The 26,152-nt window shown below is 45.9% G+C and overlaps 1 protein-coding gene across 2 annotated transcripts in view; it reads left to right on the top strand.

Annotated features, from left to right (window-relative positions):
• Nucleotides 1-26,152, top strand: part of LOC138968754 (platelet binding protein GspB-like) — a 60,977-nt gene that overhangs the window by 27,252 nt on the left and 7,573 nt on the right. For both annotated transcript variants that reach the window (XM_070341396.1, XM_070341395.1), the window contains exons 2-3: nt 5,902-6,409; nt 7,108-15,977. In XM_070341396.1, coding sequence (XP_070197497.1) covers nt 6,213-6,409; nt 7,108-15,977 — 9,067 coding nt within the window. In that variant the 5' untranslated portion in view covers nt 5,902-6,212. The remainder of the gene's footprint in view (nt 1-5,901; nt 6,410-7,107; nt 15,978-26,152) is intronic.

Genomic DNA, 26,152 nt, shown 5'->3' with positions numbered 1-26,152 from the left:
CCCTGTCCCCTGTTAGTCTTGGTGGTGGAAAGGGTGGAGGGAGGGTAGCGCGACATTTGTTTGCGCGAGATCACATATTGGCATTATCCTTTCGCCCGCATCCCAATTTCGGGTACGAGATTTTACTGGAAGTAAAAAAAATGGCGAGTACAAATTTTGTAGAGGGAGTAATTTTTTCGTGCCTTTGTGTGTTCTTTTCTCGTACGAAAGGTGTACTCGGAGTAAGAATTTCGTACGAAATGTTTACTCCGGGGTACAGTTTTCGTGGAGTACAAATTTCGTGTTACACCGGGACCCCCACTTTCATTACACCCCCGGCATAGGGGTGTGTATATGATTCGGTCGATGTGTTTGTTTGTTTGTTTGTTTGTGTGTTTGTGTTCGCATATAGATCTCAAGAATGAACGGACCGATCGTCACCAAACTTGGTGAACAGGTTCTATACATTCCTGAGACGGTCCTTGCAAAAATTGGGACCAGTCAAACACACGGTTAGGGAGTTATTGGTGGATAAAGATTCTACAAGGACTTATAGAGGGACATATTAATGGTCAAAGGGAAATAACCTTCTCAGTTGGTGGCTGTGAGAATGGTAAGGACGGGGGTGTTTTTCCTACCTCGGAGGAATTTCTTGTATTTTAGAGGGTTCATGAATCCCCACTGCAGAATTTTAGAGGGTCCCAAGGGTCCAAAATCCGAAAAGTCCCGGTGTACTTACAAAACATTGTGGTCACGCTTAGTGTACTGTGTACAATAGCTGACGATTGCAGTCTGAAAAAAAAGTAGGCTATCTACGGTACGCACGACCAAGGAAATTTAGTGCGTCCCAGGACCCGCTCTTTTAAAGTTTTGTGCGTCCCGGGACCCCCTCCATCAATTTCTAGTGTGTGTTTTCGGCTTCTAGTGCGTGTAGGACGCAAGGACGCGCTGCTTCAAGTGTTTGTGGTCTGAAGTTGCCTAGCCTTGGAGATCTATGGCAATGAAGATTTGGTGCGGCAAGCCCACGAAATAAAAGCTACCGTCAAACATAGACCAGCTACTTCAGCTGTCGGTCGGCAAGACAGATGTATGTATATACACGTATCTCCCGCTGTGAACGTTATTCTGGGATTAGAATCACACTGTGTTGATTCATCGTTCAAGGGGTCGTGAAAGTAAGTAGTTTGAGCATTTTCTTCTGTTTGATTATGTTGTTGTTTTTGTTGAGGGTTGTCCAATGTAATTTGTTGCATCTCGGTAGTTTTTTCTACGAGTTGCATTTTTCTAAACTTGTTTCGTTCATGCTTGCTTGCTCATTTGCCTCTTTCTTTGTGGTGTGTTGTAGATTATTGCTACACCTGTCTTAATTTCGGAATTGGATTTGAAGGCCGGATTACTTTCATGAAGCGTCGATAAAGAGAACGAAAGCTGTTTTGAGAATATCCTTTCGCCGAGTACTGTAAGGGTGATTGTAAATCGATACCTGTTTGCTCTATCATTTTTTATGAACGCATGCATTTGCTGGCATCCTCATTTCTCACGTTTTAATCTTTCGAAAATGTGTGATAAGGGGACAACGAAACAAAACCCCACAGACACACACAGACCGTCCAAACTACAGACAGACAGACAGACATGCAGAGTCACACACACACACACACACACACACACACACACACACAAGCGCGCACACACGCACGCACACTCATACACACACGCATACACACACACACACACACACACATACACACACACACCCACACACACACACATACACACATACACACACACTTTATGGGTTTATTCTTGCCATATGCTGTTGCAACGCATGTCATCCTTAACCCCTTCTCTCTCTCTCTCTGACAAAAAAAATAATAATTGCGGGTCAAAATATTCAGCAGGGACATCAGCCTTCATCTTTGTGATTTTTACGGTGCGTCCTGTCAGCTTAACGTCCTCCTATCCTCATTGTGATGCATACCGTTTTCGCCCTTTCTTTTGTAGGTACGTGAAGGTAAGAATGGACTGCATAAAACCTACATAAAAATCAACTTTTTACCATCGTTTTTATTGACATTGAAATGTTGAAACCGGTTCAAATCCCTTTGAACTGTGCGTTTTATGATTTAAGAAATCATTTGAGGGCGACGAATGTTTGAAATGTTTGTTATGTGCTTTGCGAAAGGGTAAATAAGTTGGCTTACGCTCACACACACGCACCTAAGTACGCACATAATTATGCACACAAACAGACACACGCGCGCATACACACAGGCCGACACACACACAGGCCGACACACACACACACACACACACACACACACAGGCCGACACACACACACACACACACACACACACACACACACACACACACACACACACACACACACACACACAAAAACGAGCAGCGTACGACACACACACACACACACACACACACACACACACACATAAACGAGCAGCGTACGACACACACACACACACACACACAAACGAGCAGCGTAACGAGAGACTGACTGAGAGAGTAAAAGAGAGAGAGAGTGAGAGAGAGACAGACAGAGAGTGAGAGATACAGACAGACACAGAGAGAGAGAGAGAGAGAGACACACACACACACACACACACACACACACATAGACAAAGACAGAGAGAGCAAGAAGAGGCGATTACAGGCAGACAAAAACAGGCAGGCACGCCACGCGACAAAGACATAACGAGAGACATAGACAAATCGTCACCACTCTTTCCTTCAAGTAAATATCTCCTACTGTCTTATGATCATAACATTTTGCGTTCCGTTCTGTCTCCATTAACTATTCATTCCAACTGACAGACTTCTGTCATTCATAGGTCACAGGGAGGAACAGGGAGATGTTACTAGCATGGACGTGACCGTGTATTGTTGCAATTTGGCCCTGATTCCCCCTAGGCCATGACAGCGAAACAGGTTTATCGTCACATCATTAGTTAAAAGTGAACAGGGGAAGTGTCGTATATTGGCAACAAAGGTAGACAGGTCTTTTAAAAAACAAAATAGGGGGAGTAGGGGGTCGCACTGAGGAAGCGTATAGGTTGGGATGGGTGGAGAGGGTCGGGGGTAGAGTGTGTGTGTGGGGTGAGGGGGGGACGTTTGTCGGTGGACGTGGGTGTTTTTGGCACGGAGAAAATCCGGATGTCAGGAAGCATTATCGTCACCCGAGTGTATATCTTTATCTACAAATCGATACATGTTGCAGGGAGTGCAAGACAAAACACCTCCTCCCCCAAAAAAAAATTCCGTACTTAAATTCATACGATGTACAGTTAAAGGCACAGTGCGCATCCCGTAAACCATCACAGACACTGTCAGGCTTTTACACACAGTACAAACACCCTTCCATTTGAACGCTCACCAAACGGGAACATCCTAGGTGCCCAAAGTAAAGAGCGAGAAATGTTCAAAGAATTAATTTTGCGGATTGTGTCAGAGACAATCGGACCGTGGTGCGTTTTGGCGCTAGACCTAACTTTTAAAATCTAAAAAATAAATTGACAGCTTGTTACACAAAAATTCTTTTTTCATCAAGACAAGATCAGTGCAATTCGAAGTTTTGAACGTTTGAAACAAGTCGCGTGAGGCGAAATTACTACATTTAGTGAAGCTGTGGAACTCACAGAATGAAACTGAACGCACTGCATCTTTTCACAATGACCGTAGTCCGCCGCTTGTGCAAAACGGAGTGAAACTGACGAGCCTGTTCAGCGCGGTAGTGGTTTCGCTGTGCTGCATAGCACGCTTTTCTGTACCTCTCTTCGTTTTAACTTTCTGAGCGTGTTTTTAATCCAAACATATCATATCTATATGTTTTTGGAATCAGGAACCGACAAGGAATAAGATGAAATTGTTTTTAAATCGATTTAGGAAATTTAATTTTGATCATAATTTTTATATATTTTTAATTTTCAGAGCTTGTCTTTAATCCAAATATAACATAGTTTTTGGAATCAGGAAATGATGTAGAATAAGATGAACGTAAATTTGGATCGTTTTATATATAAAAAAAATTATTACAATTTTCAGATTTTTAATGACCAAAGTCATTAATTAATTTGTAAGCCACCAAGCTGAAATGCAATACCGAAGTCCGGCCTTCGTCGAAGATTGCTTTACAAAAATGTCAATCAATTTGATTGAAAAATGAGGGTGTGACAGTGCCGCCTCAACTTTTACAAAAAGCCGGATATGACGTCATCAAAAGTATTTATCGAAAAAATGAAAAAAGCTTCCGGGGATATCATTCCCAGAAACTCTCATGTCAAATTTCATAAAGATCGGTCCAGTAGTTTGGTCTGAATCGCTCTACACACACACACACGCACAGACAGACACACACACATACACCACGACCCTCGTCTCGATTCCCCCTCTATGTTAAAACATTTAGTCAAAACTTGACTAAATGTAAAAAGGGAAACTGGATCACACGGGTTCACGATGGCTCAGGGGTGAGATAAACCACGCAAAAATAAATTCTTTGAAAATTGCTCGCTCTTTACGGAGGGCACCTAGGATGTTCTCAAGCGGTGAGTGTTTAAATGAAAGGGTGTTTGTACTGTGTGTAAAAGCCTGACAGTACCTGTGATGGTTTACGGGAGGCTTACTGTGCCTTTAAGCTAAGCCATGGTTAGAATCTCAACTCTGACCTGCAAAACATGTTGTAAGAAACATGGACCCTGAAGGCAGAAAACTATTTCAGTTACATAGCGGTTGGTCTGGTTTGACCTCTTCACCACTGCCACAGACCATCTGCTCTATTCTTAGGTAGTTCTGTTTCACACCATATGTATACACGTTATGGCTTGGGCAAGGATTTTATTTGTTATGGAGTTGTGGTAGGATGGGAAGATACTATGTGTGTGTGTGTGTGTTGGTGTGTGCGTGTGTGTGTGCGTGCGTGCGTGCGTGCGTGCGTGCGCGTGTGTGTGTGGTTTTACCTCATGATCACCGTCAGAGAGCATCTGCACTATTCACACGCTGTAAACAGTTATGGTCTCACTCTGGGCAAGATTTATGCTGTGCACAAACTTGTGGTAGGATCGGAAGACATTGGGTATTTGAAGAATATTGTTCTGGTTGATTATCCCCCCCACCCACCCCCTATTTCATGTTGGGTTTTACTTGCTTCTTTCAGGCGACCTTTCTTTGTTGTGTACTTCTTTTCATACGTACAAGGGATTTATTGAAAATGTGTTTGTTCGTGTACATTTTTGCATGGAGTATATTTTGCCTCTCATTTCGGTTCTTATACTTCTTTTTTTGTTTCAGGCAAACTTTTGTTTGAGTGTTTGTTCTGTATTTGCAAGGTACCTGCGCAGGGGATATACACTGCTCAAACGAGTTAGACCGCTTCGTATTTTCTCATATAAGAGAAATGTTCACTCATTTTTTTCTGACCTGAAACTGAAGTAACCTGCACTTACTTTTGAGAGTAATCGTCTGACGTTCAAGCAACAGGGCTGGACCTAGTGTATGAGAGGGAGAGACTTCCAAAAGAAGGCATGGGTACAGTGGCTGGCCAGGCGGAGGTTTGGGGGGCCTTGACCCAATGCAGATGCAGTTGAAATTGAGTATTTGAAAGGTTTATTTTGGGTCTCTTCCTAACAAAAAGGATGAATTTGTCGGGTAAGGGGGGAGCTTCCGGAACCCACGACCCCCCCCCCCCCCCCCCCCCCTCCCCCCGATCCATCCCCGAACAAAACACTAAACGATTACCAGCAAAACAACCTGAGCAGAGCACGTTAATGAAATGAAAACTGGGAAACATTGCAGAACAAGTGATAAAAGGAATTAATCAGATCCCCTCAAGAAATGTTGACACGTTGAATTACTCTCTGTCTTAACTCATCAAAATGTTAATGTTATTGTTTTCTGTTCTTTTTCAGAATGTGACCGACGGTAAAGCTCAGCAGTCTTCAAGAACCAACATCTCGGCTTTTTTCTCTGGCAACTAGCAGCACAGCGAAGCCAACATAAATTTCAAGCTCCTCAAAATGGATGAAACTGAACAGATAGAATCTCCAAATTTCCTCAAACCGTCTCCGCTTCCATAAGTCCGAGGCTGCAAGTAACACAAAACGACTAGCCACGGCCCCACCCCAATCCCACCCGTTCTCCCCTCCCACCTTGCTTACCATAGCCTCAGAAAGAAACATATTTTTGTGAAAACCTTGGAAGAAGTGAAAAGGCAGTCAGGATGGCGTCTAACACTTCCGGTGTCAACACGCATGCGTCAATGTCCCCTGCCCTGATGCGCGACCTGAAAGACCGCGTGCATGGCACGAGATCATTGGAGCGACTGTCCGGTCTGGATTCCGACAAGCATCCCAGCCTGATCTTCTCTGGCAGCAGATCTGGTTCTTTCGTCAAACAACGACAAGCCGCCTTTTTGAGGTAAGCCTGGTATCAGTGTAACAGTTAGCACCTCTCAGGACTACACACATTACTTACCTTACCTTCCCGTATTGTAGTTGTGGGTTGTTTGTCTGTTTGTCTGTGTGTTTGTTGAAATTTCTAGTAAGATGGTTGTTACTTGTTTCTTCGTTTCTTTCTTTCTTCCTTTTCCCTATATTTTAAGCACACGTCAGGAACGTGGGAGAGAAAAAGGAATGGGATTTTACGGAAAAGCAGGTTTCGTTTTCTTCTTTTCTGTTCATTCCTTCCTTTGGATTTTGTTTGACTTACACAAGTACAGAGATATTTGTTCCCCCGAGATCTTTCATTAAGCTGGTAACGGACAAAAATTCTTGCGATATTCTAGAGGTTAAATGTGAAGTTGCATGGTATTCTTGGAAGTTTAGTTCCTTCCTCTGATCTGCATGCTTATATCACTAACTCAGGGCTCTGATATTATCATTAGAGAGAATACCAAATACGTTTTATCATTAGTTTACAGAAAATCATATCCATGTACATGTGTTATATATATTTTTATTATTTTTACAAATCGTAGTACGTAAAGAGGGTTATACTCATATTCTGTAATGTATAAAATATCAACGCTTTCACGCTTGTCGAAAAAGATTGTTGTAAGTTTTAAAGTCTTATCTAATTCTCCGTGTCAATGGTACCCATTTCGCCAATTTTTGCAGGACTTCCTCCATGTCAAGCAGCCAGACCAGCCTCAACTCTGTGACAAGTGACCGCAGCCACAGCTCCAAATCCCCCGCCTCACCCACCAACTCTAGGGCCGACGGAGTCACCAACGGTCTTAGTCGCTCCTCGTCAACAAGCTTACCCAGAATCCCCAGCAAAATCTTGAAGGAACGCGGTGTCAACAGACACAGTGACGTCGTCAAAAGTGACCAGGGCCAAGATGGCGTGGAAAGGAAGGTCAGAAGACTCAGCTCTCAGGATTCGTTGAGGTCTTCAAGGTCGTCAGTGTCTAGCGTGAAGAAAGTGGATGAAGGATCGGTTTCCGCTGTAGACAGGGCTCCTAGCGACGCTAGTGATGTGGTGATGAGAAGGAAGGAGACATCGAATGCATCTTACCCGCTTCAGAGGTCGTCGACAAGCGACGCTCAACCTGCTGGCAACTCTTCTAGACCTTCTTCCTCCTATTCTGAGAGAAACGCTTCTGCGAGCAGCTCCAGGCGGTCTTCCTTCCACTCCGAGAAGTCAGCTTCTGCCAGCAGTCCCAGGCCGCTTTCTCTGTATTCTGCAAGTAACTCAAGACCTTCCTCGTCGCATTCTGAGAGAAACGTTTCAGCCACCTTATCAAGACAGTTGTCTGCAGCTTCTGACAAAGATGCTTCTGCGAGTAATTCAAGACCTACATCGTCGCATTCTGAGAGAAACGTTTCAGCCACCTTATCAAGACGGTTGTCTGCAGCTTCTGACAAAGATGCTTCTGCGAGTAATTCAAGACCTACATCGTCGCATTCTGAGAGAAACGTTTCAGCCACCTTATCAAGACAGTTGTCTGCAGCTTCTGACAAAGATGCTTCTGCAGCTAACTCCAGGCCTTCTTCTTCTCATTTTGAGAGAAAAGCTTCCGCCACGAATTCCAGACCTACTTCGTTTCGATCTGAACGCAGGGATTCTTCGGCTTCAAACGCATCAACCCCGACAGGCACCAAAGCAACAACCAGTAGAAACTCAAGCTTCGTAAGGAAGGATTCCAGCGCCAGCGAAGTCACTCTGAGAAGAACACCCAAAGACAGGACTAAGGATGGAGATCAAACAAGCAGCACGGGATACGGAGTTCTTCAGATGTCCTCCAGGTCTTCTTCAAGGCGATCTTCCGCAGACAAAACGGCAAAGGCTGAATTCAACGGCGGTAAGCACCGACCGTCGTTTCACACCATCCAGGGTTCATCAACTCCTGTCATGCAGCGTCCCACGCGAGCTTCCTCCTCTGCTTCCTCCTCCCCGCCCCCATCGCCTCCTCCTCCACTTCCTCCCGCAGAAGAAACGTCAAGTCCTGCGAAAGAAAAGTCTTCCAGCCCCTTCAGGCCAAAGTCGTCGCACCCTCTTCCCACGCCGCCACCCACACCACCTCTGACACCCGATGAATACAGCAAGGAGGTGAAGACAGAACTACCGCCGCTTTACCAGCCCAGACCTCCTTCACAAATCTCGGCTCACCCGCTGCCGACTCCCCCTCCCACCCCTCGTTCCAGCGACAGTCACTTTTCGGTTTCGGGTGAACAGCCCCTTCCACCCCCTCCCCCTGCTGATGATCTACCTACTCCACCCTCCTCCCCTCAGCTTAACTCTTTCCCTCCTCCTCCTCCGCCTCTTTCACGGCAGTCTTCTTCGGCGTCGTCGACGTTTTCGTCACAGAGGAGGGAGCAGTCTTTGCTCAACAAGAGCGGGTCTGACTTGGACTTCTTCGCCTCTCTACCAGATACTCTTACACACGGTGGTATGGTGGACGGACGTGATGTTAACAAAGCAGAGACGAGTGCGGGTGAAAGTAGAACGACAGCTTCCACGCAGAATACAGAGGTCTTTGGTGGACTGCGGACCGTCACGAAAACAACAACCACTACCACCAAGAGATCTTCCTACGATGAGTTGAAGCAAGAGGCTCAGAACGAAAGTGACAGCACAGCCACAGCCGCCCCGGTCATGCATTTTCCTCCCCCACCCCCGTATGACCCCTCCCTCTCCCCGGGTCTGAAAGCCAACCTTGTGTCTGCTGCCACGTCTCCCATGTCTCAAGCAAATCAAGACAGCCCCAAGTCAAAATTATCTGTGTCTACACTGGAACAGGAAAGCAGGTTGACCAGTACCTCGACGGATGTTGCTATGGGTTACCTGGACAATGCCCTATCTGGTTACCCTTCAGGATCTATGACCCCGAGCACCCCTCTTACCCCTGGGCATTATGTCTCCGCATCGCAGGGTCATTCTACTTTCGATGCTTTCAACAAAGATCAAACTGACACCTTCAGGACCAGCTCGCACCTGAACAACGAAACATCTGCTTCGTCTACGAAATCAAATTCCCAAGAAGAAAGTCAAGCCACGACAACAGTCCTGAATTTTAACAAACCAGACTTCCATTCGTCCGTTTCAAGCGGTTTTGACGTGAAATCGGAAGAGGAGGAACGAGCCAACAACGTCACTTCCGCCAAGATTGACTCGGAGCGGGTCCAAGCGCTGAAAAAGAAAAAAGGAGGGAAGGCCAAGAGAAAACTCTCCGCCACGCAGAAGTACGAGGGAAGCGTGAAGACTGTCAGGAGACAGATTAAACCAGGCCACGTTGAAGGGCTCAAGGAAATCTTTAGAAAGCAAGATGAAGAAGAGGAGAAACTAACACTAACCGGGCGGCGAGGAAAACGCCATCTCCGCAGAGGTAGCGATGATGAATACAGCGGGAGCGGTTATTCCACCACCTCGTCCGACAACGAGTACGACTTGGAGAGAGCTGAGAGGATCAACAGCCCTGATTATTCCTCCTCCTCTCCTTTCTCCTCCCCCCGCTCCTTCAACTACGACGTTAACTGGGAGCAGTCTAGAGCCTCGCATAATACCACGAGCAGTGAAGACGTAACAACAACAACAAAAGGCAGTTTAGGATTCGACCCCGAGAATGAAAACCTTTCATTGCATGCAGAAACGGTAAGGAGTTTTGGCAAAGGTAGCGAAAATCTCAGTGCAGAGAAGGGAGACGCAAGTCAAGTCAGTGAGGCAGAAAGAGAGCCCTTTATGGCCAACTCTGTGCACACTTACTCTGACACTCTTGCCCCCGTGCCTTCAACCCCTTTAACTACCGTCGACGATTTCGCCTCCTCCCTCCCTCCTCTTGATTTGCAAGACACGGACAGTAATACTGTACACGTAACGCGCACAGAAAGGGGCCGAGGTAGTGAGCAGGGAGATATTTCTACTACCCCAACCGCCAACACAACAACAACGGCAGATTTATTTTCCTCCCTTGAAAAGACCGATTTTAAAACTCGTTTTTCAAGCCCGGAGAGCGAGTCGAGGGAGAGAGAGAATCACGACTCCACGTCAAACACATTCTCTCTTCCCTCCCTGTCAGATTCTGACCTACCGTTCCAGTACAGAGCAGGTTCCGACACAACCACCACCACCCCCACCACTACAACGAACATCACTGTTACAACCAACAGGTCTCTCCGCAAGGATTCGAACCCTGCTCCCATGCAGGATGACGCTAACATCCCTGTAACGATGCAGCGGGAGACAGCTTCCCCCCTGGCTGACAGACGGGAAATGATTGATGTAAATTACAACTCCACCGATGCTAAGGTCATAGGTGAGGCCGGGGGAGAGGCAGAATTAACGACTGGGGGGATAGAGGGAGGGCAAAGCGGTTTGGCGACAAGCAGAGAGAGCGAAGGCCCCACGGCGATTTTCTGGCCTAACCACCATCATCACGACGACACAAACGGAGGGCCGGCAGGACGGAGGGGGGAAGGAAGGGAGGAGGACAAGAAGACAGAGAAGGAGGAGGAGGATAAACGGAGGGCAGTCGTCACCAGCCAAACTGGACGAGAAACCTACGACTTTTCCACCACATACTCTTCCTCCTCCTCCTCCTCACGCCCTGCAACAGGGAGGTTCACAGAAGACGACGAAGAAGAAGACATCGTTACTCGCCACAGCGACGCAGAAGCAGGAGGAAGGCTTGCAGTTAAGCACAGAGACTCGCTGACACTGGAACAGAAGGAATTTCACAACAGTTTACCTGACATTACAACACCCTCCACTGACGCCGACCAATACGCTACTGTTGAGAGTAGTTCCTCTCTCGCAGAAAATCCACAAACGCGAGAGGCTGGTGGAGGTTCAGATGACTTTCTCTCCATTCTTGACAACATTCAGCTGGGAAGCGAAGGGTTTAAAACAGAAACTGCCACCAGGGCCAGACAGCTGGTTGGTCACGAGAGCTTCAAAGGGGATAGAAATAGACTCAGTGTCGAGGTTCCTATTTCTGAAACTGAAAGTGTGAAGAAGACTGAAGCAGAGGATAAAAGCAGCAGCCAAACGTCAAGCTTCAGGGAAACCAGTATCGAACAGACTGTGCTGCAGAATGACGTTGAAGCAGACGTACCCGAGCCAGCAACAGCCTTCGAAAGCAGTCGTAATTTTGACGTGAAAAGTCCAGAAACTTCCACAACAAAACCATCGTTCACGACAATAAGGACAGGCACCTCGACTTCAGAATCGCCACCTACAAACATCACTGACGATGCCAAATCGGTAACAACAAACAGCGAAGAAAACACAGACACAAAGAAGGCAGAAGACAACGACAACGAGAAGAAGAAGAAGATGGCTTCGGTGTTAGGGGAACTACATTCCTATAACTTCCAGAAATCTTCCAAAACATCCCAGGAAAGCAGCAGCTCAGCTGTACCATCGTCATCACACAATGGCGTGGAAGAGAACGCCGCCGATGTTTACGTCTACCGCGATCGTCAAGGCGACGTCTACGTCATGCAAGACGTCACCGACCAACCACAGGCATCAACGACACCAGCAACGAACGCCGTGCTCAGAACAGCCGACGAAGACTCGGTTTCTGGCGCGGCGAGTTTTGACTTCCAAGGCCTCAACTCCAGCGACAGTCTCACCGTCGACACAGACCATGTGGACGTCCACAAGGCCAAGGAAGTCATCTCGGCCTTCCTCACGGACGGGTCCACTGCACGATCTATGCATGAAGGGGAGCAGCTGCGGGGAGAGTCTACTATCAGCATGAGGGGTGGCCAGGAGCATAAGTTTGACATGGTTGCTGGTAATGTCGGTGGAAGACGACAGAGAGTGCTTTCCCTATCCACAACGGCCGAGGAAGATGAAGAGGAAGGAGAAGACAGTTTTGACGGACGTGAAGAGAATAACAATGTCGGCTTGATGACAATGGGAGGTGGGGGTTATGCAGAAGGTCAAGCCTCACGCCAGCAGGTGAGCAAGGCTGGTCAGTACGACTCCGGTCATCAACAAAGCCAGGAGTACAATCACCAGTATCTTCCACCACAGTCAGCGCACCAGCAGTCTGTGACAGTGTCCACAACCTCAACGGCCGTGGTGGCAGAAGAGACGGAGATGCAGGTCAATATTCCCAGATACGGAGTCCAAGTCCTGCCAGCGTTCCCTGCTTATCTGAACGGTAGCAGCAGAGTCACTGACGCCAATCGTAGCGTTGTGAACGAACCTCTCCCTGGGTTGAACGATTTCATGTCCACCCTCCCCTCCCTCAGCGACCCCTACTCCTCCTCCAATACCCTCCCTGCTGCACATAACGACTACACCTCCTCCCAGGTCGAATACTCTTCAACCCAACTCCCCCATCCACCCCCACCTCAGGTGAACTTCTCTTCGTCGCAAAGAGATTACACATCTTCCAAGGCTTTCCACACACCTGAAAACGATGTTCCTTCTTCGCAGACTGCTCACAGTTCTTCCTACACCTTCCAGCCTTCTACCTTTGAATCTCAAGCGGACCGTGAATCTGGAGCTCATTCTTACTCTTCACGCAGCACTGTGGACAGAAGTCTTTTTGCCTCCGATGCAAACGTAGATCGGTCCACGCAGGATCGGTCGTACAGGCCAGCAGACGACTTTGACGTGAGCAGGCTGAGAAAGAGAAGCGATTCCAGCCTGTCGTCCGAGGAGGGGCACGCGGGAGGATCGCGTTACAGAATCTCTACCCTAGCCAGAAGTGGCAGCCTGGGCAAACTGAACACATCTTTCTCAACTTTCTCTCCCACAAGCAAACCTTCCTATGGCGCTGGTGACAGAGTCTACGACAGTGCTGCACAAAAGCGAGACTTTGAGAGATTTTCCAAACCTATGTACGCTAGCAGTGATAGAATTTTCGACAGCGGGACCAGCCGGCCGAGTTTGAACAGAGATTCTAAGCTGACGTACGGGAGAAGTGGTAGAGTATACGAATCAGGCAACGCAGAAGACAAATTCAACGCAAGTTTCGACCGAAGTTTCGGCAGTACGAGCAGGCTGCACGACAGAAGCCCTACAAGCCTCCCTCCAACTCACAAGACAAGTTACAAGCGAACTTACGGCACTAGTGGTACGGTGTACGACAGCGCCACGACACGGCCGGATTACGACAAGTCGTCATCAAGAGTGACAGTGATACACAACGTGAACGCGCCGTTTAATAATAATAACAACATCAGCAACACTTCGTTCGGGGAGAATGACAGCCAGTACGGGTCGCAGACCTCGAAAGCTACATCCGCCGGTGACATGTCCCCCACTGACGAACATCTGTACAAGATTATTCGCGGTGCTGACACCTCCCTCTCCCCCTCCACCACATCCCCGGCCTCCCCCGCAAGTTCCCCTCTCCGCCAGCAGCGAGTTTCAGACAGGAGCACGCGCGCCACCTCCGATTACCAGCAGCGAGAATTAAACCGCTCGCACGAAGCCATAATCAGGCAGCAGAGACCGCACAATGACACAGTAGACGTATGGAGAGTAGGCAGTTTTTCCAGAAGCCAACCTGACTTGAATCTGCCACTGCTGAGCAAAACGTTATCCTCTCTGCCACGCTCTGGGGATGAGGAGCAGGTGGACGACAGCAGGGCCGAGCGGTACAAGCTGGTGAAGACTGGGCACAGCGGGCAGAAGGTTCGAACCCGACGCTCCTCGTCCAGTGATTCGGAGAGCGATTCTGGGGTGGAAGGAGGGAAGCGGTACAGAACAGTGAGCAGGGTTCGCGTGCAGGGCAAGGAAAGGTCCAACTCCACGGGCTCCTTGGCAGACGCACGCTACTCCCGCTCTCCTTCCCCTCCCGCCAGAGAGAACTACCGCGTGTCCCAGGTGCAGAGACAAACGTCGTGGGATCGGCGCCAAGAACCGTCGAGTGACGCGATAGACGACCACGTGTACCGCGTGAACAAAGTGACGTCATCAGACGACCTGCCCCGAGACCTGAACCAGGAACCGGACCGGAAAGTCGGTTTCCGGACAGTGGGCGACGTGGGTTTTCATGACAACAAACGTCAGTCGTGGTCATCACCACGAGCCAGCGGAGACGAGAACAACAACAACAACGACAACCGACCCTACAAAGTCGTCCACACGCAGCCTTCAGAAAAATCATCCCACATGACGGATGAGCGCGGGATCAGACGGACAAGGGTTCAGGCCACGCCCGGGTCTCGGTCCTTTGATGCGGACTTGTCCCCCCGGCGCGGGCACAGGGGCAGGGGAGGGTCCCCTGAGCGTGGGGACCAGCACCGGACCGTCATCTCTCTCAGAGTCAACGAAGGCCACAACGTCGCCCCTACCACGCACTACACAGAGGCCCAAGGGGGTCAATATAGAGTCACCAACGTGAAACCCTCAGACGGCGAGAGCGGCAGGCACGCGGACGGTTATTTCAGCGACGGTCATTTTCCCGGCAGCATCAAGGACAGGCCCAGAGACACTGTTTACTCCGGTGTGTTTGCGGGTCACAATCAGAGCTTCCCTTCCCCTGTGTCGGGCTATGAGTCAGACCTGGATCGCAGCGGAACCAGCCGGATGCACAGTGTTAACACTTCACCGCGTCACGCACAGAGACCTGTCTCACCTGCTTACGACAACTCGCCCCGCGGTGACAGGCTTTATGTCGTCAACAGCACGCAACAAAACTCCCCCAACAACCGGGCCTTTGTGGAGGAGGAGAGAGTGTCTTTGAGAGAGGTTAGGCCACGAGTGGCATCCTCTCCCCCTCCTTCCCTCGCACACAACCGGTCTTTTCCTGGAGAATGGCACAAGACGAGCTTAGACATCAACAGAAATTTCAACAGCAGCAGCAGTACCAGAAGCATGCCCATCAACAACGCCAGCAACCACTACAGCAATCCGCGGACGATGGCGCCCCTACATCAGCAACAGTCCAAGAGCTACGTGGTCTTTAACAGCATGGACAACATTCGTGACCAAAGACACGACACCACGCACGCCATACCCTCTCTGCAGCGTTCAAACGCAGGAACTCGCGCCGGGGACCGTCACTTCAGGGTGACGTCACCGGTTCCGAGTGACGTCACAACGGGAGGATACCGCTCCGGAGACTGGAACCTGAACTCCAACAGAACAAGGTCCCACCACCTCACGGCGAGACCTGAAATCATCGTGGACGACACGGACCCCTCTTTCAGACGAGAAGTGTGGGAGGAGAAGAAAACCTACGAGATGCGCACGGATATGACGACGCACGTGATGCCAGAGGGCGTCCTATCAGAAGAAGAGAAGGACCTGCGCGTGCTACGCGGGAAAATCCTCATCAAGAACCGCATGGACGATTCCCGGGACCAGGACGACTTCCTGCACAACATGAACATCTTCGACACCAGCTTCCACATGGACAAGGACAACCCGCTGTACCAGAGCGACCCCGACATCTACAAGAGTCTGGAGGAGGAACTGAGGCAGCAGGAACAGCACAGCAGCTCCATTGGGCGCGAGGTGACCCAGGACATTACCTACGAGACCGTGGACAGGATAGCCAAGAAACACCGAGAAGGAAACGGTGAGTGTTGTGTACTTTTTCTTTGGGGGGGGGGGGGTGTAGTAAGTCGTGCGTGTGTGTGTAGGGGGAGGGGAGAGCCTCGGGGGATGTGAGTGTGTGTGTGTGTGTGTGTGTGTGTGTGTGTGTGTGTGTGCGTGTGTGTGTGTGTGTGTGTGTGTGTGTTTCTGTTTGTCCGTAAGTATGTATGTCTGTTCGTCTGTCTGTGTCTTTGTGTCTATTTCTGACCCTCCGTCCATCTGCCAATCCAATCGCGCTTTGCAGAAGTAAAAGGGAACAGATTATTTGTGATTAGATTCTTCTTTTTGTCTGTATATCAAGCATTCATGATTATGCACATTTTTGTTCACAAACCTTGAGCCAAGCGTATCTTTTTAAAGTACCTATTTATCTCAACTATCTGAACCATACAATTGTGGGCGAAGCGGAATGTACAGCTATTCATTGGCGTGGCTATCATTTTTAAATTCAAATGAGACACACAGTGTCAAGCAAGACAGCATTCCCTTTTGACATTCTGTTGCTAACAGCTATAAAGGAAAGATTTAAGAGCATGTTGTCTATGACATCATTTTAACACGTTGGCGCCAACACTATATTTGTACACTGAGATGTCTAATGTGTATGTATTAGATTTGGGCAGAAAGGTGTGAAATGAATTAGTAGCTCTCAAAAAAAACTCGCAACAGGGGGCAGTAGGGGAGACCCGTAGGATATGTACATGGTTGAACGTTTTCTTATTCACGATAAAGTGTACACGTGTCTGATATAGCTTGTGTCTCATCCCCCTCCCCCCCTCCACCCTAAAAAAAAGTAGATCGGAAAATCAGGGGAGTGGGAGGAGAACCGATGTTGATTGGAAGATTTCTTGAAACAAAAAATAAAAATAAATAAGAGACGGAAGAAAAAGGGAAGAAAAAATCACTAACGCGTTCCCACAATACTTTGACCCATGTGACACAGCGTCAGATATTGATCAGGAGGGTATAGCCACTGAGGATTACTGAGCCAATTTAACTAAAAAATGAAAGAAACAATTAACGTGCACACGCAATACTTTGGGCTGAAAAGTATCTTAAAATATACTAAGATAGTTGTGCGTCAGATTGTGAGCAGGTGTGTGTGTGTGGGGGGGGGGGGTATGGGATTAGCAAGTTGGTCTCGCAGGTAGCAAGTGGGCTGAAGGGGGGGGGGGGGGGGGGGGGGGGGGGCTGGAGGGGAGGAGAAGGGGCCTAGATACAAATAGGCATACATAATTTATGCTGGATCCCGAAAAATATATTTGCGTTCCTGCAATACCTTGCTCTCGAAAAGATGACACAAGATAGTTCAAAGCAGTCAAGTGCACTTAACAACTTGACATGGATGTTAAGATTTCGACCACCTGAGGGCTCTCCAATGAAGTACTGTTGTAAATATAACCCCCTTACTTTAGAAGATCGTCCCCTTGCTTGCTTTATTCAGTGTACTATTACTTACTCTGTCTCTTAATCTCTGCCTGTCTGTCTTTCTGTATGCCTCTCTCTCTTTGTCCCCCCCCCCCTCTCTCTCTCTCTTTGTGTCTCTCCCTGTGTGTCTGTATGTCTGTCTGTTTCTCTCTCTCTCTCTCTCTCTCTCTGTCTGTCTGTCTGTCTGTCTCTCTCTCTCTGTCTCTCTCTCTCTCTGTCTCTCTCTCTCTGTGTCTCTCTCTCTCTGTCTCTATCTCTCTCTCTCTGTCTCTGTCTCTCTCTGTCTCTCTCTGTCTCTGTCTCTCTCTCTGTCTCTCTGTCTCTGTCTCTGTCTCTGTCTCTGTCTCTGTCTCTCTCTCTCTCTCTCTCTCTCTCTCTCTCTCTCTCTCTCTCTCTCTCTGCCTACTCCACACCTAGACTTTAAACCGATGTGAAGTATGTTTGCATGTCACACGGTTGAGTGTAATCGCACATGACACGGAGCGGCTTTCAGTGTTGATTTATTCAAGAGTATATATGCAGTCTAATTGTTTCCCTTGACAAAGAAATAATTGTCTCTGTTCTTCGGTAACAATGCAAATAGAAATATCCCTATTCGCACGATAATCTTTTGTCTTGCATTCCAGCCGATGTTTATTTTTGATTAGCAATGGAATGGCTCGTTTCTTTTGTAGCAATGAATATTTTTCTTTTCAAGGACAAGTAGCGTCTTGAATTGTGTCAATGTCAAATGAATTGAGTGAAGTTGATTAATTGTTCATGAGAAAGAAAAGGTAGGCTATATACTTTACAATAATAAGCGAGCATTATGAAATCTTTTTACTATGCCTCTCGTTGGACATATATATGTACCGTACGGTAATTGTCAGTCAGTTTACTTGTGCATTTGTGATAGCCATAAACAACTGTTCAGCCAACTTCATAAACTCTTGACAGTTTAGAGCTTCGTAACTGTTCTTTCTTTCTCCCTTTTCCTTCTTTCTTTATCTCTTGATTTCTTTCTTTCTTTCTTTATATTTAGTCAAGTTTTGACTAAATATTTTAACATCGAGGGGGAATCGAAACGAGGGTCGTGGTGTATGTGCGTGCGTGTGTGCGTGCGTGCGTGTGTGTGTGTGTGTGTGTGTGTGTGTGTGTGTGTGTGTGTAGAGCGATTCAGACTAAACTACTGGACCGATCTTTATGAAATTTGACATGAGAGTTCCTGGGTATGAAATCCCCGAACGTTTTTTTCATTTTTTTGATAAATGTCTTTGATGACGTCATATCCGGCTTTTCGTGAAAGTTGAGGCGGCACTGTCACGCCCTCATTTTTCAACCAAATTGGTTCAAATTTTGGTCAAGTAATCTTCGACGAAGCCCGGGGTTCGGTATTGCATTTCAGCTTGGTGGCTTAAAAATTAATTAATGACTTTGGTCATTAAAAATCGGAAAATTGTAAAAAAAAAAAAAAAAAATTTATAAAACGATCCAAATTTACGTTTATCTTATTCTCCATCATTTGCTGATTCCAAAAACATATAAATATGTTATATTCGGATTAAAAACAAGCTCTGAAAATTAAATATATAAAAATTATTATCAAAATTAAATTGTCCAAATCAATTTAAAAACACTTTCATCTTATTCTTTGTCGGTTCCAGATTCCAAAAACATATAGATATGATATGTTTGGATTAAAAACACGCTCAGAAAGTTAAAACAAAGAGAGGTACAGAAAAGCGTGCTATCCTTCTTAGCGCAACTACTACCCCGCTTTTCTTGTCAATTTCACTGCCTTTGCCATGAGCGGTGGCCTGACGATGCTACGAGTAAAATGGCATTGCGTTCAGTTTCATTCTGTGAGTTCGACAGCTACTTGACTAAATATTGTATTTTCGCCTTACGCGACTTGTTTTATTTTGTTACGGTCTTTTTTCCCCATGGGTTTCAACTGTAACATAATCCAAACTAATAAGACTTGAGTCATAAGCTGAAATTATTTTATAGTCTACTCACAATAAGTCAGCACAGGGGGGGGGGGGGGGGGAGGGGGGGGGCGATGCACTCCATTATGACAAAGCTTTTACAAGGTCAAATCTATAGTCCCATGAATATATTAATTCATATCAATACATATCTTTCTCGTTTCCAGTGGGCGAACTTTTCTGTGCAGTCAATGATTGCATTTAATTTTTCAATCATTGAGTTCAATTTAAAGAGTAGTGTAAGTTCAGTGCACAATTCATTAGGTTTTTGTCAGATTACAGTGTGAAATCCTTGCCTCAAGGTAAAGTTGCTCATGCGTGAATTAATGCACTGACTCTCACTTGACTTTCACCTCATTAAGTGTGTTAAAAGGGTGCGGAGTTCTCAAAGGTGCCGTGTGAGATGGAATTTTTTACACAATACATCACGCATTCACATCGACCAGCAGATCGCAGCCATTTCGGCGCATATCCTACTTTTCACGGCCTATTATTCCAAGTCACACGGGTATTTTGGTGGACAAGGCTTCAGGATCCAACTTCGAGCGAAGAATACAGCAACTGTCTAATGTGTTGGAAGAAGACATACACATTCGTATGATATGAAAGAAAAATACTGAAAAGTTTACAAATGGCAGGTACACAAAGTATCAAAAAACGTTTATAACAATCTATCAAACCGCAATACGTATAAAAAAAAAAGTTTAGAAAAAAGATTCTTCAATCAATCCTAGAATCAATAGTGTCTCGTACATTCAAAAGTTTGAATGATATCAGGGTAATCCTTTTTAAATCGGATTATTTATATATTCGAGTGGTTGTACATCTTGCGCTTTACAAAATGATACTTTTACGTTGTGAGTACTTCTTTGATCGCATCGTATTTTTACATTTAGTCAAGTTTTGACTAAATGTTTTAACATAGAGGGGGAATCGACACGAGGGTCGTGGTGTGTGTGTGTGTGTGTGTGTGTGTGTGTGTGTGTGTGTGTGTGTGTGTGTGTATGTACGTGTGTGTGTGTGTGTGTCTGTCTGTCTGTGCGTGTGTGTGTGTAGAGCGATTCAGACCAAACTACTAGACCGATCTTTGTGAAATTTGACATGAGAGTTCCTGGGAATGATATCCCCGGATGTTTTTTCTTTCTTTTTTTCGATAAATACTTTTGATGACGTCATATCCGGCTTTTTGTAAAAGTTGAGGCGGCACTGTCACACCCTCATTTTTCAATCAAATTGATTGACATTTTTGTAAAACAGTCTTGGACGAAGGCCGGACTTCGGTATTGCATTTCAGCTTGGTGGCTTAAAAATCAGTTAATGACTTGACGGATGACTGTTTGCGTTAGTGAGACTGTGTTTAGTATGCATTCTTATTCTTTTGATTGGAAATGAGTATTGTTACAACATAATTTCCATATGGATTAATAAATTTGAGTTGAGTTGAGTTGAGTTGAGTTGAGTTAATGACTTTGGTCATTAAAAATCTGAAAATTGTAATAATTTTTTTTATATAAAACGATCAAAATTTACGTTCATCTTATTCTACATCATTTTCTGATTCCAAAAACATATAAATATGTTATATTTGGATTAAAAACAAGCTCTGAAAATTAAAAATATAAAACTTATGATCAAAATTAAATTTCCGAAATCGATTTAAAAACAATTTCATCTTATTCCTTGTCGGTTCCTGATTCCAAAAGCATATAGATATGATATGTTTGGATTAAAAACACGCTCAGAAAGTTAAAACGAAAAGCGTGCTATGCAGCACAGCGAAACCACTACCGCGCTGAACAGGCTCGTCAGTTTCACTCCGTTATGCACAAGCGGCGGACTACGGTCATTGTGAAAAAATGCAGCGCGTTCAGTTTCATTCTGTGAGTTCCACAGCTTGACTAAATGTTACGCGACTTCTTGTTGTTATTTGTAAGCCACCCTTCTCGCTTTGTACAGAACGAACAATCACAAACAAGTGGTATGTCGCAAGGCTAAAAGATGTGTACCGACACCCAAGTTAGAGAAGTCGCGTTTTCTTTGGGATTAAAGAATTGGTTGAATTTTTTTTGTTTGTTTGCGCCCAGCCGACCACGAAGGGTCATTATCAGGGCGGTGCTGCTTTGATAACGTGCACCACACACACGACAGAAGTCACAACACAGGCTTCATGTCTCACCCAGTCACATTATTCTGACACCGGACCAACCAGTCCTAGCACTAACCCCATAATGCCAGACGCCAGGCGGAGCAGCCACTATAGATTGTCAATTTTATAGTCTTAGGTATGACCCGGCCGGGGTTCGAACCCACGACCTCCCGATCACGGGGCGGACGCCTTACCACTGGGCCACCGTGCCGGTAATTGGTCGAATGAATGAATATACTTATATTGACGTTCAAAAAGCGAGCAACGATTAAAAATGTCTTAAGTAGCACAGTAAATGGGTCATCTGCATTCTACTGCACAGTATGTCGTAAAAGATGCACTGTTGATTTTTTTTTTGAATTTATTTTTAGAATTCGTAAACTTGTCAGTATTTTTCTTTTATAATATTTATGTCTGTAGAGTGTCAGAATTATATTAGCACAAACACACACGTAGTTGCTCGTATTTTTTATATGTCGTAAAATTGTAATAGCTGGTGCGCCATTCACACAAAAATGCGAGTGAACGACCGCCCATTAAAGTATTCAGATTTTTTTTTAAATTCTCGTATGTGAAGTAATAAATTGGAAAAGGAAAAATAGCATGAGTATTGAAGTGATTCTGTAATTCGACGCTGAAAAGAAAATTTGGTTCAATGGCACTATTTATCGAACGCTCCTACGTGCAAATTTGGGCCATAAGCTTAACGCATCAGTAGACATTTATGTATTGACGGTTGCCTGTATCAATAAATCAGAAAATCATTCATTCGTTCAAAAGTCAATAAGTCATAGAATTGACATAAATGGCACTTGCAGGGAATTTGCAATCATTTGCTAATCTATAAATTCTTTATCCCTTTGCTTTCCGTAACAAAATAGACACGAAAGTTCAATGACTTGAAATCAAAACTTGTTAAATAAGGCCCAGATTAATAACTCGATTACATTTTTCGTTGACTGTGGAAGGTTTGCGATCCGTCTAAACAGTGAAGCAGACGGGCGCAATAGCCTAGTCACTAGTAGTGGGTAAGACGTTGGCCTCCTATGTGCCGGGAAGGTTAAGTGTTCGAATCCCGGCCGTGCCTGGAGGGTCAAGGATATAATTATTTGTCCGAACTCCATAGTCAACGTATGTGAATCCTAACCCATGTGAAATAATTAAATGGAAATTAGCAGGTGCCTCATCCCCCTTCTTGTGTACATGTACACACAAGCACAAGCCCAAACACACCCGGAAAAGATCCTGTAATCTATGTTGTTCCTTTTTTTTGTCTTTCCAAAATATGATATTATGATGTTAATAGCTTTGATGCAGCTTGATAGCGTTTCGCCACTGACCAGCAGCCACATGTGTGAGCCTCGTTGTTTGGAAGGGGCGCAAATCGTGCACAGCCTTTTAATAAACCCCCACATCATTATTTCATGAAAGCATCTTTTGTCTGTGAAGGAGTACTGGAACAGAAGCTGATACAAGAAATTGACAATCAAACTGTGGGGACAGTTCGTATCTGCAGTGAAATATAAAACCTACGAGTTAATTTCCCCACCCTACCTAAACACACACCCACCCCCCACACTCCCCGGCCTTCCTCCCGTACTCATTTTTAGACTTAGCTTTTATACGATGTTTTTATTCATAACCTCTGTACCGTCATTATATACCAATGTCACACGCTTTCCTTCTTTGCCACTACTAAAGCAAACGTGTGCAAGATTGTATGTTACACGCTTTAGGAGCATGGCAATAACGGATTCAAACTCAAAATCGTCCCTCCAAAAGCCAAAAAATGCACACACGACTTTTATTTCTCCTGCTGTTATCGTTTCTTCTCTTTACACATTCTTCAAAGCTCAGAAAACTGAAAACGGCATCCCAGACGACAGTACTGTTTCCATACGCGAATTTAGTTTCCCTTGGAAAGTGGCTCGCTCAGGAGGCCTGTTAGTCTGACACTATAAGGACAGAGTTCTGAACATAGATGACAAAGATTCCGGAATGAACAAACATTTCGCGGATGCAGACACAGAAAGACGTCATGAAGAATGCGATGCTTCAAAAGATACAGACTGTGACGATGACTGTGACGTCATTCACATATACCGAGACGTCATTCACAGTTGTTCGGTCACTTCCGTCAAAAAGTACGTAGATCTCTCCACAATGGCTGCTCCTGTGTTTAGGTTTGTCAAGCTTCAGTAAACAAAACGTGTTTGTTCTCTCCTCTGTTGAAGCTGTGAGACATAAATGCTATTCCGACTTGGTCGTGTGACAGAGTTTTCTTCCACACTCGATTAGCTGATGTCTAACTCAGCCTGACGGCTTCGTTAGACAATCAACGTAATCTCGTGTGGAAGAAAACGTCTGTCACACGACCAAGTCGGAATAGCAGATATTCAACCCTTTTAAGAATCAATGTTTGGACTTTTTCACCTCATATGTTTGGAGGTCTTAAAGGGAAGAGGGGGGCCTGATGTAGCTATCTATCTATATATATATACGACTTGTGTCTGTGTGTCTGTGTCTTCGCGATGCACGGCCAAAGTTCTCGATGGATCTGCTTCAAATTTGGTGGGCTTATTCAGAGAGACCCCGGACACAACCTCATCGATGAGATATTTCAACACGTGCTCTCAGCGCGCAGCGCTGAACCGATTTTGGTTCCACCTCAGCTACCCGGGCCACCATACCGACACACCAAAGCCAAAGTTCTCGGTGGATCTTTTTCAAATTTGGACACCGTATTCAGCTACACCCCGGACACAATATCATCGATGAGATATTTCAACACGTGCTCTCAGCGCGCAGCGCTGAACCGATTTTGGTTTTTGTGTTCATTTCACCATTCCCAGTAACTCTTCCTTATCTTCTCCATGTTTTCAGCGTTTACCTCCCTTCCTTCGTATGGTGCACTATAGTATGAGGGGCCCGGGCATCTTCGGATATTCCCGGCGTTCTGTTAATATTTTTAGAAGGTCACCGCAGTGTCCAGAACGTAAATTGGACCCGTAAATTATCCTCACTATAAAAGTGCAAAGGTCGAATCAATTTATAGCCACGCGAAAAATACACTGTCATCTATCTCTCTATAGATACGGCTTCTCTGTGTTTGTGTGTGTGTGTGTGTGTGTGTGTGTGTGTGTGTGTCTCTCTATGTGAGCAACACCTGTGGATTGTTTAGCTCTGTTTGTGATGTGGTCTGGCGGCTTTTGTGTATTTGTATGTACTGGCCTTCCTTTCAGAAGCCATAACAGTTCAAAAGGGCTTAGAGATAAGCTCTAAATTGCTCAGTCCTGTTTGAGTGGAGTTCGCCTCCAAAGGTGATTAACACGCGTACGGTTACATTCGTCGACAAGGATGGGACTCGATATGGTCAGGAATGGCATTATGGCCACTGAATCATTTTCGTGCTGTTCCCATTCCACGAATCTGGGAGGGACCTAAGCTTGGCGGGTCCATTGTTCGGACCCGGCGAAGCCGGCGTACGGCTCTAAGTACTTCTTCCCGGCGAAGCCGGCTACCCGGCGAAGCGGGTATTCATCTAGTATCTATATATACGGCTTGTCTGTGTCTGTCTGTCTGTCGGTCACTTCGCGATGCACGGCCAAAGTTCTCGTTGGATCTGCTTCAAATTTGGTGGGCATATTCAGGTAGACCCAAAACACAACCTGGTCGATGAAAATTTTCAACACGTGCTCTCAGCGCGCAGCGCTGAACCGATTTTGGTTTTTCTGTACATTCATTCCCAGTAACTCTTCCTTATCTTCTCCAGTGTTTTGCGCGTTTATCTCCCTTCCTTCGTACGGTGCGCCGGCGAAGCCGGGTATTCGGCTCTACTTCTTCCCGGCAAAGCCGGGTACCCGGCGAAGCGGGTATTCATCTAGTAAATCAATACATGGATTGAGAGGGTGGGTGGTGGTTATGGGAAAGGGATGGGATGGAGGGAGTAATCGAAAGAGAGGCAGATACAGATACCTGAGCACTTTTTATAAGTAGGCTATGAGTTTAATCGTAACTTTTTTTCTGAACTTTAAACAAAACAAAAAAATCATTTTGTTTTCTCAAGTGCAAACGTATTAAAAAAAATAAAAAAATAAAGGACAGGTAGGATAGGGGTATGAACGCATGCAATCTTGCGTGGGCGCAGACACTTTACAACGCCAATGTTTAAGTTACCAACATGTATCTCGATGGGCGTGCCTGTTACGTGCCTTTCTACTCATGACACATTATTTTTATGGTGTGGGAGGATCAAGATCAACGAACTTTGCTTTTCCTTTTTCACACAAATAAGAATTTGTCGTTACAAACAGCCAGTTTCATAATGTTCGAGCTAACGTCTAAGGGAGAAAGTTTAGGTTTTCGTTTCGCACGAAAATGTCAAATGCGCTCAGATTTGGCAATTGAATCGTCCTTGCACACACATACACACACACACACACCGTGCACACAAACAAGTACAAACACACAAAAACGCACTTAAAGTCCGTGCGCACACAAACACACACGAATTTTGCTTATGTGTTTGCGTGCGTGTGTATCTCTCTCTCTGTGTCTCTTTCTCTCTCTGTCTGCCTTTCTGCCTGTGTGTGTGTGTGTGTGTCTCTCTCTCTCTCT

The sequence above is a fragment of the Littorina saxatilis genome, linkage group LG6 (genome assembly GCF_037325665.1).
Source record: "Littorina saxatilis isolate snail1 linkage group LG6, US_GU_Lsax_2.0, whole genome shotgun sequence".
NCBI lineage: Eukaryota > Metazoa > Mollusca > Gastropoda > Littorinimorpha > Littorinidae > Littorina > Littorina saxatilis.
Note: the sequence above shows the minus strand (reverse complement) of the source record. Positions and strands in the feature narration are given on the sequence as shown.